General features: G+C 46.9%; 1 protein-coding gene across 2 annotated transcripts in view; it reads right to left on the bottom strand.

Moving 5' to 3' along the window:
* Positions 1–14,342, bottom strand: part of PPP1R2 (protein phosphatase 1 regulatory inhibitor subunit 2) — a 29,240-nt gene extending 14,898 nt beyond the window's left edge. Inside the window, exons 1-4 of one of the 2 annotated variants that reach the window (XR_010590519.1) lie at positions 14,035–14,342; positions 1,503–1,610; positions 860–940; positions 424–530 (exon numbers count right to left, since the gene is read on the bottom strand). Coding sequence is in view for 1 of the 2 variants with exons in the window: in XM_065557470.1 (XP_065413542.1) it covers positions 424–530; positions 860–940; positions 1,503–1,610; positions 14,035–14,204 (466 nt within the window). In the remaining variant the exon portion in view is untranslated. The remainder of the gene's footprint in view (positions 1–423; positions 531–859; positions 941–1,502; positions 1,611–14,034) is intronic. The other variant, XM_065557470.1, reaches the window with a different exon arrangement.
* Positions 14,343–15,450: the final 1,108 nt, after the last annotated feature.

Raw genomic sequence — 15,450 nt, 5'->3', positions numbered from 1 at the left:
TTATTGTTTAACAGTGCGATTAAAACGGTGATTAATTTTTTAATCATTTGACAGCCCTAATTAAGTCCAACTGAAAGGTGTGAAGATTAAGGGGTAACCTTCCAAAATAAAACCATCTCTGGGTCAATACACTAGCATTTGTGGAAACTACTCCCATACCCTCATCTTACAAGAGCTCCTCCAAGACAAGTGAGCCTGATCTTTATGAACTTTCTCCCAGACTAGTTTAGTAGCTGCAATTTAATCTAACCAAACTTGGAAGTATCCAAGTCAATAAGGAATCTAAGTCACCTCTAGAGAGCTGTTTCTCCATTTTCAGATCACCGCATCTTTCTGATGGATGATACATCTCCTCCTCTTCAGACATTTCTTACTCAAAGAAACAAACTATTCAACAACAAAACAGAAAAAAATAAAACCTACCTCGTTCTTCAGGCGTTAACTCTTCATCCTCTTCCTCTTCCTCCTCCTCCCTGCACTCTTCTTCTTGAGCTAGAATCTTGGGTCCTTTACCTTCAGCTGCCACTAACCTAACAAAAATGTACACAAAGAAGTGCTGAAGCAGAGTATTAACATCGCATAACAGTTAAGTACTTAGCTTGTAGGTATACATAAAAAAAACCTTCTGGTATATATAAAGATACTTTTGTCCATCATTTAGAACTAGTGTCTCATGTTAAGTTCGAACTTATTCTGCAAGAAGTTTTGTTTTCAATGGTGTCACTTGCATAAGAAGCTACTACTCAGCATGAGTAGTCATGGCAAAATCCAGCTCTTACTAAAAACAGTAACCAAGAAATTATTCCGAAGACAGACAATTTTAAAACTTTGTCAATATTCTATTGCCAGCACCACTTACTTTTTAGCTAACACATCTGCTGTTACGGGTTCATTCGATTCTGAATCACTCACTGCATCTTCATCATCCTCTCCGACCATACTAGAAAGACAAACATGCAAGAGAATTAACTCTAAACTATCTCTGATAAACATTTTGATCAGTAGTGCAGACATTAGACATCTTTATTTATTTCAGTTCAACTATTCCTTCAAAACTCAATTCCAGGTTTTTTGTTTTCTGGTTTAAATATTTTGATGCAAACAGTTTTGTTTCCTGTTACACAGATACTAAATCTATTCATTGCAAGACCCTGCGGTGTAATCTACAGATAGAATTCCAAAAATGTGTAAACCTTAAAACATTTAAAGCTTCTCAAAATCAGTTTATCCCCATTCAAAATGCTACAAAATATTCAGCATAAGCCTTTGTTTAAAACATGTAAGATACTTCAAATGTACACTAAGTTACTGTTATCTCATCCAATATATCACTAACTCATCACTTAAAATTCAGATGGACTACCTGAAGCCTGTCATGCAATCAGCTATAGTTCAAGTAGATAGAGTATCATTCACAAGGTTAAGTATGCTGCTAAACTACTTAGGTGTAGTCAAGTATTCCATCATACTCAAGTTATTAAAGAATGTTTAAGTGAGTTTACCTATGGTAGGGAGTGCTTGGTTCATCTATTTTCATTAAACCATAGTCCTTGCCTGCTGGATGGTATGTAGCTAGGATGTTCATTTCATCCCACTTTTGGGACTTTTTACTGAAATGAGAAAACAAAGAAAGTTAGCTTCCCCCATATGCTAAAAGACATTTTATTTTCTTTTGACAAGGAAGCAGAACATGCAGGTCCTCCGTTGGTTTCCATCCCCTGACATGTACAAATAGGGAAAGGTCAAGACAGATGTGTGCTCCCACCCAAACTCACACTGTTTAGACCTATTTAAACTCCAACCATACTCATGTTAAAAAAAAACTCTGTAAACACAGTAATGGAGTCCAATACCGTAAATCATCAGCATGCCTTTCTACTCATGCCCCAAACACAATCAGTTTGGTTAAGTGAGTTACCACAGTAATTCTCAGTCTCTTTAGATTGAGAAGCCTATCATTCCTCTATTCAAGCATTGCCTCATTAATTATCCATCCACATGATAGAGTTAATGGCAGGCTTTTCTTCCATCCCCTCCTCATTCTCCAGAATAACACCGCTCACAACATAGTTACAAAGACAACTGTTTTTCACTCATCTCCTCACCTGCCCAGCCAGCTGCCATCAGACTCTGTTGCAGGTCCATTGTTAGTAATCTCAATCATCCAGGAAGAAACCATCATACAGTAATATGAACAGCATCCCACCACCCAGTGGTTAACCTAAGGAGTAGGAATCCCAGCTAGGGTTGCCCAAGGATTCATATCATTAGTCCAGCAAAGATTAACATGTAGTGAAAATCAAGCCTTCAATCTATAAAAAGAAGAACAGGAGTACTTGTGGCACCTTAGAGACTAACAAATTTATTAGAGCATAAGCTTTCGTGGACTACAGCCCACTTCTTCGGATGCAGTGGGCTGTAGTCCACGAAAGCTTATGCTCTAATAAATTTGTTAGTCTCTAAGGTGCCACAAGTACTCCTGTTCTTCTTTTTGCGGATACAGACTAACACGGCTGCTACTCTGAAACCTTCAAACTATTTTCTTTAGAATTCTCACAGTTTGTACAAGAACATCATACTTTCCTGTACATGTTTAACTACATAAGCCCCCAGAAAGGCAGGAGAGGGGAAGTGAGATCAGGTGGTGGACTTTTAATAATAAAAAAAAAGTTAATCTTTTAGGACTTGTCTATTCATAGAAGTTTTCAGACAGAACTATACTAGTATAACTCCACATGTGGACACTCATTCCAGGATAAGAGTGTTCACTCGGAGTTGTGCCAGTTTAACTACGATGGTATAATTATACTGGTTCTGCCAGTAAATTTGCACATGTAGACAAACCCAAAGAGAGCAACCAGTACCCGAGGCTCAAGTGGAAAGGAGAGCGTTACAGTCACAGTCAGCATAAAAAGGGAGGACGAACACAGGCTCCATGCAAGGATGCACGCTGTTTTAGTTTAGACTGGCCCAAGGATTTAGCTGACATTTGAATGAGTGTTTAAATAATTTGACCAGTTGGTTTAACTGGCATGAGAAATTAGTTTCATTCTACAGAAGCACATTTTCATGGAGAGTGAGAGGGGTTAGTGAGGACTGTCTGCCCTTCTCTCAGCAAGACACACTAGAGGCCCTGGAGAACTCTTGTCGGTAAGCTGACGTAGACTCACAGTATGGCCAATGACATGGTTCATATGGCATGGGTGAAGGCATTCCAGGGTGTCTATACCAGCGGGATGGAGAACGACTATGTCTCTCACTGGGATCACAGAACCATAGGGTTAGAAGGGATCGCAAGGGTGATATACTCTAACCCCCTGTCAAGATGCAGGATTTGTTGTGTCTAAACCATTCAAGACAGATGGCTATCCAGTCTGTTTTTGAAAACCTCCAGTGAAGGAGATTACACGACTTCCTTAGGCAGTTTGTTCACTGTCCTGCTGTTCTTACAGTTAGAAAGTTTTTCCTGAGATTTAATCTAAATCTGCTGTGCTGTATTTTGAACCCACTGCCTCTTGTCCTGCTCTCTGTGGCAAGAGAGAACAACTTTTCTCCATTTTTTATGGCAGCCTTTCAAGTATTTGAACACCACTGCCATGTCTCCCTTTAAACTCCTCTTTTCCAAACTAAACATACCCAGTTCCTGCAGCCTTTGCTCACATGGCTTGTATTCCATCCCTTTGATCATCTTTTTGCTCGCCTCTGAATCCTTTCCAGTTTCTCTACATCCTTTCTATGTCAGTGACCAAACTGGACACAGTACTCCGGCTGAGGCATAACCAGCACCAAATACAGCAGTACTATCACCTCCTGTGACTTGCATGCTATGCCTCTGTTAATGCAATCCAAAATTGCATTTGCTTTTTTTGCAACATCGCACTGTTGACTCATGTTGAAGTTGTGATCCACCACAACTCCCAAATCCTTCGCAGCAGTGCTGCTGCCAAGCCAGTTATCCCCTATTTTGTATTTGCGCATTTGGTTTTTCTTCCCTAAGCGTAGCACTTTACATTTGTCTTTGTTGGATTTCATTTTGTTGTTGATAGCCCAGTTCCACAATTTGTCAAGTTCCCTTTGAATATTAGATCTATCCTCCAAAGTGTGTGTAACCCGCACAGCTTTTTGTCATCTGCAAATTTGATCAGTATGCTAAGTATTCCTATATACAGGTAATTAATAAAAATGTTAAAAAACACTGGATCCAGAACGAATCCCTGTGGAACTCCACTTGAGACCTCCTTCCAATCTGACATCCTTTGATTAATAGTTACTCTTTGTTTGTGGTTTTTTAACCAACTATGTCTCCGCTTAATGGTAGTTCCACTGAGCCTGCATTTCTCCAGCTTACTTATGAGAATGTCATAGAATCATAGAAGATTAGGGTTGGAAGAGACCTCAGGAGGTCATCTAGTCCAACCCCCTGCTCAAAGCAGGACCAACACCAACTAAATCATCCCAGCCAGGGCTTTGTCAAGCCAGGCCTTAAAAACCTCAAAGGATGGAGATTCCACCACCTCCCTAGGGAACCCATTCCAGTGCTTCACCACCCTCCTAGTGAAATAGTTCTTCCTAATATCCAACCTAGACCTCCCACACTGCAACTTGAGACCATTGCTCCTTGTTCTGTCATCTGCCACCACTGAACAGCCGAGCTCTGTCCTCTCTGGAACCCCCTTCAGATAGTCGAAGACTGCTATCAAATCCCCCCTCACTCTTCTCTTCTGCAAATTAAATAAAACCAGTTCCCTGGGCCTCTCCTCATAAGTCATGTGCCCCAGCCCCCTAATCATTTTCATTGCCCTCCGCTGGACTCTTTCCAATTTTTCCACATCCTTTCTGTAGTGGAGGGCCCAAATCTGGACGCAATACTCCGGATGTAGCCTCACCAGTGCCGAATAGAGGGGAATAATCACTTCCCTCAATCTACTGGCAATTCTCCTACTAATGCAGCCCAATATGCCATTAGACTTCTTGGCAACAAGGGCACACTGCTGACTCATATCCAGCTTCTCATCCATTGTAATCCCCAGGTTCTTTTCTGCAGAACTTCTGCTTAGCCAGTCGGTCCCCAGCCTGTAGCAGTGCATGGGATTCTTCCATCCAAAGTGCAGGACTCTGCACTTGTCCTTGTTGAACCTCATCAGATTTTTTTGGACCAATCCTCCAATTTGTCTAGGTCACTCTGGACCCTATCCCTACCCTCCAGCATATCTACCTCTCCCCGCATCTTAGTGTCATCCACAAACTTGCTGAGGGTGAAATCCATCCCATCATCCAGATCATTAATGAAGATGTTGAACAAAACCGGCCCCAGGACAGACCCCTGGGGCACTGCGCTTGATACTGGCTGCCAACTAGACATTGAGCCCGACAATCTATCCACCTTACAGTCCATTCATCCAATCCATATTTCTTTAACTTGCTGGCAAGAATACTGTGGGAGACCATATCAAAAGCTTTGCGAAAGTCAAGGAATAACACGTCCACTGCTTTCCCCTCATCTACAGGGCCAGTTATCTCATCACAGAAGGCAATTAGGTTAATCAACCATGACTTGCCCTTGGTGAATCCATGCTGACTGTTCCTGATCACTTTCCTCTCCTCTAAGTGCTTCAAAATTGATTCCTTGAGGACCTGCTCCATGATTTTTCCAGGGACTGTAGTGAGGCTGACTGGCCTGTAGTTCCCCAGATCATCCTCCTTCCCTTTTTTAAAGATTGGCACTACATTAGCCTTTTTCCAGTCATCCGGGACTTCACCCAATCGCCATGAGTTTTCAAAGATAATGGCCAATGGCTCTGCAATCACATCCACCAACTCCTTAAGCCCCTCAGATGCAGTGCATCTGGCCTCATGGACTTGTGCTCGTCCAACTTTTCTAAATAGTCCTGAATCACTTCTTTCTTCACAGAGGGCTGGTCACCTCCTCCCCATACTATGCTGCCCAGTGCAGTAGTCTGGGAGCTGACCTTGTTCGTGAAGACAGAGGCGAAAAAAGCATTTATCACTCCACCGATCATCTGTAAACTTTGCCAGCAATCATTTTATATTTTTTCCAGATCAATAGATATTGAATAGCACTGTACAAAGAACAGATCCCTCTGGGACCCCACTAAAAATGCCGTCACTCAGTAATGATAAGCCTAAGAGGTCCAAAACCCCGCAGCAATAGATTTTCAATTAAATTCAATCTTTTGTACATACATAAAATCTAGTGAAATTGCTGCAGCAACTAAAGTTGTGATGGCACTAGGGAAAAGATTATCTTTGAATGACATAATTCTCCTTTACCACAGCATCCATTAGTATTCCTCGCGTCAAGCATTAGACTCATAAGAGTGTTTTCATGATTCATCGTGTATGTGACAACACTAATAACCTTTCATAAATAAGACATTGGCTAAACAGTATAAGAACCCTACAAAACAGCTCTATGGATTGTGTATTTTTATTAATCCTTTGTTGTCTGGAATTAAAAGATACTCACCATCAACACATTACATGGCTTCTTAAGCACCAATGCAACACCAAAAAACCTGAGCCCAAAATGTGCTGGAAAGTTCCCTAGCCAGCATATGAATCACAGAATCTGACAGGGCTGGAGTCTTCCAGGAAGACATAAGCCCAATGGTTTTAAAACATTTCAGGTCATTATTATTCCACCAGACTCAAAAACCTTGATTGTACCAACCACTCCCATTCATCTGTGAGCACTCTGATCTGCAGCAGGCCTTGAGCTGCTCCTAACTTCAGTCTCTGTTGTGGGAAAACTAAAAGGAAGGCATCCGCAGATTGCACACTCGGGCACAGCACAGAGGCACAACCTGAGAGTAAGAGAGAACCTGAAGAACCAGTAGTTAGAAACCATTAATTAAAATCCAATCTGATGCATAAGACGTCAAGGACTCAAAAACCTTCACTGCTGTGTAGTTATGTAACCTTGTCTTGAATGTCTCATAGCCATGCAGTTATTACTGCAATTCACCAGGTATGCTGTTTGTAGGATATAAAGGGTTACATTAATTTAAAAAGAAAAAAAAGCATGTTCAATGTAGGTCATGTAAAGTGCAGGTCTGCTAGCAGTCGTGGGAAGGCTTTGAAAGTCAACAGCTTAGTTGGAAAAACTGGACCTGAACGGTAACTGATAAGCTAGAAAGAAGAGGTGGCCACAATTACCAGGCACAGTTAATAATAAGGAAGCATTGAGCATGTTGAACCAGCAACGACCCCAAACCAGCCAAAACTTGGTTTTTACCTAAAGTTAGCAATTGGCAATGACGTCACTCTAATGTAAAATGGTATATTAAAGGGGAAACTCTGGAGGGGTTAATTGTTAATACCTGCCTGACCAAACTGGAGCCAATCAACATGGGTCTAAGCACCCTTTGGTTTAGCCCTTCTGTAAGTATCTTGATAAATACGTCTGTTTTGTTACTGTATGACTATATTAGTTAGGCTTATAGGAATGTTTAGAGCAATTGTATAAATACTGTTCAGACTTTGGATTTAACACAGGAATTTATGGTTAAATTAGCGTTCGGTGGTAGCCTACATGAATATTAATAATTCCAACATTATTGGTGACTGCAGCAGGACTCCCACCAACATTAATTTCAGTTGTTCTAAACCCTCAGACAGAAAGGGACCAGTATAGGAGAAATTCAGTACCATAAGGGGAATAGAGGGAAGTACTTTGGATGCCTATGTAGAAGAACTCCTGGCAAGCACAGCAAAGGTAACACCTTGGGGAATTCTGTGCTACTGGGTGCGCACATATTTAATGTGCCCCGCAGATTTCTAATTTTTCATGCAGAAAAAAACTTGTCAAAATGTTGCTGCAGTTCCGCCTTATGCCCACCAAAGGGCGCTGTGGCGATAGAACAAAGTTGCAGCTCCCTGCAGGGAGGGGGAGAGCTACTTTCTCAGTGCTTGTCAGGCCAGGTCAGGAGACACGGGCTGTGGGGGGGAGGGTCAGACAGGGGCTCATAAAGGCTAGTGGGGAAGGACATACTAGGGCAGGGGCTGAATGGGAGCAGAGGCCATGGGAGGAGAGAGGTGCAGAGGGATGGGGGGGGGGGGCAGAGCTACATAGGGACAAGGGAGTGGCTGGGTGAAGGCACAAACACACATGGGGACAGGGGCAGATGTGCCTGACTGAATGGGAGAAGCTAGGGGTTGGCCAGGGTCTGCATGGGGAAAGCTCCCTAACAATCCCTCCCTGCCCCCCACCCCCTACAAAAAACTGTTCTATACTTTTCCCACCCATACCGAACAGCCCTCCAAGTTCACGCCCAGACTCCTTCCCAGCAATTTATTTCCCTCAGCTCTTCCGTTACCCCTGACTCCCCCAAGCCTTTGCTCTGCTTCTGAGGGGGGTGGGAAATACGGTTCTGTATTGTCGTTTAAATGAATTATTACTGAGAGTTCTGTATTAATATGCCCAGTAAGGAATCTATTTGTCAAAAAACATTTCCTGAATCTTTTGTTGTCATCTGTATTGCTACAGACATACTTGCTGACAGGTATTTTGAAATAAATGACCAAAAATAACTGAAACTGGTGTGATTATATGGTGTTATTTTGACAAATGAAACATGCAGAATTTTACAGAATTTTAAAATATTGTGTGCAGAATTTTTAATTTTTTGGCACAGAATTCCACCAGGAATAAAAGGTTCATTGAATGGCACTGAAATTTTAAAGAACAAGACCAATGGACAACTATGGAGAGAACAATAACTGTAGCTAAAGAATGAGTGCAGAAAAGCACAAAGATAAGCTCAGAGCCAAAGAGAGAAATTGGCTGAGAAATGTGTCACATAGGGAGGTAGGAGATTTAAGGAAAGAGAATGAGGAGTTAAAGGAAGCATTTACAGAGTGCTAAAAGAATTAAACAGATGGGTGTAATACAGATACTAAAAGCAACATTAGGTAAAAAGGGAAAAAGAACAATGAAACCCAGTTATGGCAGGAAAACTCAGGGCAGTCATGCCAAGCAAAACCCTTAGGCCTGGGCTACACTAGCGGGAGGGTTCGAACTAAGATACGCAACTTCAGCTACACTAATCAAAGTATCTTAGTTCGACTTACCTGGCCGTCCTCGAGGCAGCGAGTCGACAGCCACAGCTTCCCCATCGACTCCGCTTACTCCTCCTGCCGAGGTGGAGTAGGGGCGTTGATTCGGGGATCGATTTATCACGTCTAGATAAATCTAGATCTGTCTAGATGAGACACGATAAATTGATCCCCGATACATCGAACACTACCCGCCAATCCAGTGGGTAGTATAGTACCCTTAGTAATCAAACAAATCACACAAAAGGGAGATCAGGTGGTGATGACTACTACCGCTAGACTGTTGTCCGAAGAACCCCACAGAAAACTAGCTCTTTCCCAAAAGAATAATCTGTAAATAATCAATTGTAAATGACTGCTGCAGGCAGAGAGACAATCTGATTTGAATCATTTGACTATGGACAATGTAGTCAAAAATCACTAATAGGAAATAGGAGTTTGAGCTTGACTTCCTCTGAATGTACTAGTAGGAAATATAACCTGTGCACAGGAGAAGGAGATAAATAAAAACAACAGCTGAAACTGCATGTCAGAAAGAAAAACGTAGGTATAAAAGTGAGCTCACTAAAATGTCAGCTAGCTGAGACGCAGAAGAAAAATAAGGGAATTAAAGCAGCAGTAAAACAAAACATTGCTAAGATACAGCAATTAACAGAATCCAGGCCAAAATGTTCTCTCTCTCCTGTGAAAAATATATTCAAAGTTATAAAGCAACAAATAAAATCACAGTTTGAAAAAAACAAAAACATGAATCAGCAATAGACTCTCAAACTCAAATGTTTAGAGGGAAAAAAGAGTGCAACTTCCTGGGTCAAGAAGCAACAGTAATCTATAGGGTAATTGTGGGTAGTTGCAGTAAAGAAAAACCTAAATAAAACGGTGTCTTCCAGAAAACACCATCCTATTCACTATGGTTGCAGAAGCCCTCTACACCAATATTCCACACAAAGCTGAACTACAAGCTGTCAGGAACAGAATCCCCGATAATATCACGGCAAACCTGGTGGCTGAACTTTGAACTCACCCACAACTATTTCACATTTGGGGACAATGTATACCTTCAAGTCAGTAGCACTGCTACGGATACCCACATGGCCCCACAGTATACCAACATCTTTATGGCTGACTTAAAACAACGCTTCCTCAGCTCCCATCCCCTAACGCCCTTACGCTACATTGATGACATCTTCATCATCTGGACCCACGGGAAAGAGGCCCTTGAGGAATTCCACCAGGATTTTAACAATTTCCATCCCACCATCAACCTTAGCCTGGACCAGTCCACATAAGAAATCCATTTCCTGGACACTACAGTGCAAATAAGCAATGGTCACAAACACCACCCTATACTGGAAACCTACTGACCGCTATACTTACCTACATGCCTCCAGCTTTCATCCAGACCACATCACACACACGATCCATTATCTACAGCCAAGCTCCAAGATACAAATGCATTTGCTCCAATCCCTCAGAGACAAACACCTACAGGATCTCTATCAAGCGTTCTTAAAACTACAATACCCACCCGGTGAAGTGAAGAAACAGATTGACAGAGCCAGAAGGGTACCCAGAAATCACCTACTACAGTACAGGACCAACAAAGAAAGTAACAGAACGCCACTAGCCGGCACCTTCAGCCCCCAACTACAATCTCTCCAATGCATCATCAAGGATCTACAACCTATCCTGAAGGACGATCCCTCACTCTCTCAGACCTTGGGAGACAGGCCAGTCCTCGCTTACAGACAGCCCCCAACCTGAAGCAATTACTCACCAGCAATCACACAACAAAAATACGAACCCAGGAACCTATCCCTGCAACAAACCCTGTTGCCAAATCTGTCCACATAAGAGGCAGAGCGCGCACTACACAAACCACTGAAAGATGGCACCAAATGTAGACAGAAGCACTGGGATGCGAAACAATGCATCACAGGGCATTGGGACAGGACCCAGGATGCCCAGTGACCGCCTCCGCCTTCCCACAACTCTTAAAGGTAGAAGAGGAAGACATGCTCTGTGGGATAGCTTCCCAGAGTGCACCGCTCCGAATACCGCTACAAGTGCCGCAAGTGTGAAGATGCTTATTGTGCAGGCAGCTGACAGTGTGAACACACAACAGCGGTTTCCCTTCAGCACTCTGAGCAGCGCTGTAGCTGCTGGTCCTGTAACTCTGCCAGTGTAGACATACGCTCAGGGTTAAATCTATTAAGGAAATACAGTAAAATAATATTCAATTTATTTATATGCCAGTGTTATTGACTTTTACCAGTCTGCAGCCATCTAAAGAATTGTGCCAACTTGAATTTGGTCAATGCCTTACAGACAGAGCTACCAACATGTGGGTTCACTCTGTGGAACAGTCTCACTTGAGAGAAATGACAGGAGTCCAGGGTAATGTGCTAAAATGGTTTGAGTCCTTCCTAGAGGGATGCACCCAACAAGCAGTGATAGTAAAACTGCACCTCCACCACTAGACCCCCTCATTCACGGGGTTCCACAAGGATCAAGTTTCTCTCCAGTCCTCTTCCGCATCTATATGCGACCACTAGATGAGCTTAGACAACATGGACTCACGTGCCAGCAATATGCAGCCGACACACAGCTCTACCTATCGTTCGCTATATACGAGCATACAACTACTGCCACCAAGAGGCACAATGCTTGATGAGATCAGCTGGCTGAAGCAGAACTGGAGAAAAACAGAAGTGATGCCGGTGGGCAGAAGAAAGAATTTTGAAAAGTTTGCAGCTATGGTGCACTCTTTGACGGAAAGTCCACACCCCCACTTGGTCAATTCAGTCCATAGTAAATAACTTTTCCTTATTCACTTTCTCCACACCACTCATGATTTTATAGACCTCTATCATATCCCCCCTTAGACTCCTCTTTCCAAGCTGAAAAGTCCTAGCCTCTTTAATCTCTTCTCATATGGAACCCGTTCCAAACCCCTAATCATTTTAGTTGCCCTTCTCTGAACCTTTTCTAATGCCAGTATATCTTTTTCAAGATGAGGAGACTACATCTATACGCAGTATTCAAGAAGTGGGTGTACCATTGATTTATACAAGAGCAATAAGATATTCTCCATCTTCTTCTCTATCCCTTTTTTAATGATTCCTAACATCCTGTTTGCTTTTTTGACTGCCAATGCACACTGTGTGGACGTCTTCAGAGAACTATCCACGATGAAGCCAAGATCTCTTTCCTGATTAGTTGTAGCTAAATTAGCCCCCAAATTGTATGTATACTTGGGGTTATTTTTCCCAATGTGCATTACTTTACATTCATCCACATTACATTTCATTTGCCATTTTGTTGCCCAATCACTTAGATTTGTGAGATTTTTCTGAAGTTCTTCAGTCTGCTTTGGTCTTAACTATCTTGAGCAGTTTAGTATCATCTGCAAACTTTGCCACCTCACTGTTTGCCCCTTTCTCCAGATCATTTATGAATAAGTTGAATAGGATTGGTCGTAGGACTGACCCTTGGGGAACATCACTAGGTACCCCTCTCTATTCTGAAAATTTACCATTTATTCCTACCCTTTGTTCCGTTTTTTAACCAGTTCTCAATCCATGAAAGGATCTTCCCCCTTATCCCATGACAACTTAATTTACGTAAGAACCTTTGGTGAGGGACCTTGTCAAAGGCTTTCTGGAAATCTAAGTACACTATGTCCACCGGATCTCCTTTGTCCACACGTTTGACCCCTTCAAAGAACTCTAATAGACTAGTAAGACATGATTTCCCTTTATAGAAACCATGTTGACTTTTGCCCAAGAATTTATGTTCTTCTATGTGTCTGACAATTTTATTCTTTACTACCGGTCTGTAATTGTCGGGATCACCTCCAGAGCCCTTTTTAAACATTGGCTTTACATTAGCCAACTTCCAGTCATTGGGTACAGAAGCTGATTTAAAGGACAGGTTACAAGCCATAGTTAATAGTTCCACAATTTTACAGTTACTAACACCACCTGAAGCAAGACTCCTGAAGTTTAGCTATTTATGTGGTTTGATTTTACACGTTCATCAACAAGGGCATAAAACCCAACCCATCAATGTCACCGGGCTGGGCGAGAAACGCGGGCTGACTGGAGGAGCTCACAGGCTCCCGCGCCCCATACAGGCTGTTCCGGGGGGGGGCTCCAGCGCCCAGCACAGGCTGCTGGGGGGGGGGAATCCCTGAGGGGGAGACTCCCGCCCAGCACAGGCTGTTCCCGGGGGGGGGGGCTCCCGCCCAGCCCAGGCTGTTCCCGGGGGGAGGTTCCTGAGGGGAGGGGCTCCCGAGCAGCCTGTGCGGGGGGGGGGGGTCCCTGAGGGGAGGGGCTCCCGAGCAGCCTGTGCCGGGGGGGTGGGGGGTCCCTGAGGGGAGGGGCTCCCGAGCAGCCTGTGCCGGGGGGGGGGGGGTCCCTGAGGGGAGGGGCTCCCGAGCAGCCTGTGCCGGGGGGGGGGGGGTCCCTGAGGGGAGGGGCTCCCGAGCAGCCTGTGCCGGGGGGGGGGGGGTCCCTGAGGGGAGGGGCTCCCGAGCAGCCTGTGCCGGGGGGGGGGGGGGCTCCCTGAGGGGTGGGGCTCCCGAGCAGCCTGTGCCGGGGGGGGGGGGCTCCCTGAGGGGAGGGGCTCCCGAGCAGCCTGTGCCGGGGGGGGGCTCCCTGAGGGGAGGGGCTCCCGCCCAGCCCAGGCTGTTCCCGCGGGGGGGGGGGGCGAGGCTCCCTAAGGGGAGGGGCTCCAGCGCCCAGCCCAGGCTGTTCCCGCGGGGGGTGCTCCCTGAGGGGAGGGGAGGGGAGGGGCTCCCGCCCAGCCCAGGCTGTTCCCGGGGGGGCTCCCTGAGGGGAGGGGCTCCCGCCCAGCACAGGCTGCCCGCGGGGAGAGGGGCGGCCCCTCCGGCTCTCTGACCCCTGCCCGGGGCTACCCTACGGCTCTGACGGGAACCTGCCCCCGCCCGCGGCTCACCCCTGCTCGTCCTCGAAGGGCCCGGGCGCGGGGCGGCGCGGGGGCGGCGCCGGAGGCTGCGCACTGCTCGGGAGGCCGCTGCCGCCTGAGCCCCGCTTCTTCAGGATGCCTTTGATGGGCCCGCGCCCCGCCGCGCCCGACGTGGAGGGGGCCGGGGCCGGGGCCGCCATGGCCGGGCCTCTCACGCGGGGACGGGGGCGGCGACGGGGGCTCCGCGCCGCTTGTCTCACTCACGGCCTACGCCGGGCGCCACACAACAGCCGCCAGTGCTGTGCGGCCAGGGCGCATGCGCCAGGGCCCTAGGCTGCGCAACGAGGACGCGCGCGCCGCAGCCCAGCTCCGTCACAATCGGCGAGGGGCGGGGCCGGGCGCGTGGGGCGGAGCTATGTGCGCTCCGACTGCCCCGATCCCGACTGAGGCGGCGCGCCCCCGCAGCAACGCGCCGCCCCGCCCCCACGAGCTGCCCCTGGGAACGCGCGCCCCCGCAGCAACGCGCCGCCCCGCCCCCACGAGCTGCCCCTGGGAACGCGCGCCCCCGCAGCAACGCGCCGCCCCGCCCCCACGAGCTGCCCCTGGGAACGCGCGCCCCCGTAGCAACGCGCCACCCCGCCCCCGCGAGCTGCCCCCTGGGAACGCGCGCCCCCGGGAAAGAGCCTCCCCTGAGAGCGAGGCCCCCGGGCCGAGCACCCCTCCCCAGCAGGAAGTGCAGCCTGTGATGGGGCGGGATAAGGCCGCCCCCCCTCGGGGCAGCGCGTGTGGCACTTCACCTGCTCCTCATGCTGTGGGGCCACCCATGTGCCGCTGAACTGACCCTGCCCTGCCCTTTGCACCCAGTGGGGCCTAGGACATGTACTCCTGGGGGGATTCTGCACCACGACACACATGCAGAATTTATGTCCCCCGCATAGTTCTGTGCTTCCCCACAGAAAAAAAGACTTTGTGACAGGGAAGCAAAGGGGAGCCACAAGAGCGGTCACATGACCCTCCCCAGCAGTATGTCTCGGTCCCCAGGGCAGCCAGCAGAGAGGTAAATCACTGGCGGGGCAGGTGGCAGGGCTGGGAAAGACCCAGCTGGTGCCTCCTACCCTGCCGAGCGCTACCCCCAGACCCCTATGCTGAGCCCCAACCACCTTCACCTGTACCCCCTTGCAGAGTCCCATTAACAGTGCACCCAGAATCCCCTAATAAGCCCCTGTGCATCCAGATCTCCCCAGCACCTGGATCCCCCATTGAGTTGCCCACACCCAGATTGCCCCACACAGAACCCTCTAAACCTACACCTGGATCCCCCCACATTAAGCCCCTCCATGCTTGGCTCCTGCCTTGCTGAGCCTGCCTGCCCACACCTGGTCATTTGGCACAGAGGGGCAGGGCCCTGGGGTGTTTCTGGGGCAGGCCAGGTCCTTGCGCTGTGTC

Source organism: Chrysemys picta, chromosome 9 (genome assembly GCF_011386835.1).
Source record: "Chrysemys picta bellii isolate R12L10 chromosome 9, ASM1138683v2, whole genome shotgun sequence".
Classification (NCBI taxonomy): domain Eukaryota; kingdom Metazoa; phylum Chordata; order Testudines; family Emydidae; genus Chrysemys; species Chrysemys picta.
Note: the sequence above shows the minus strand (reverse complement) of the source record. Positions and strands in the feature narration are given on the sequence as shown.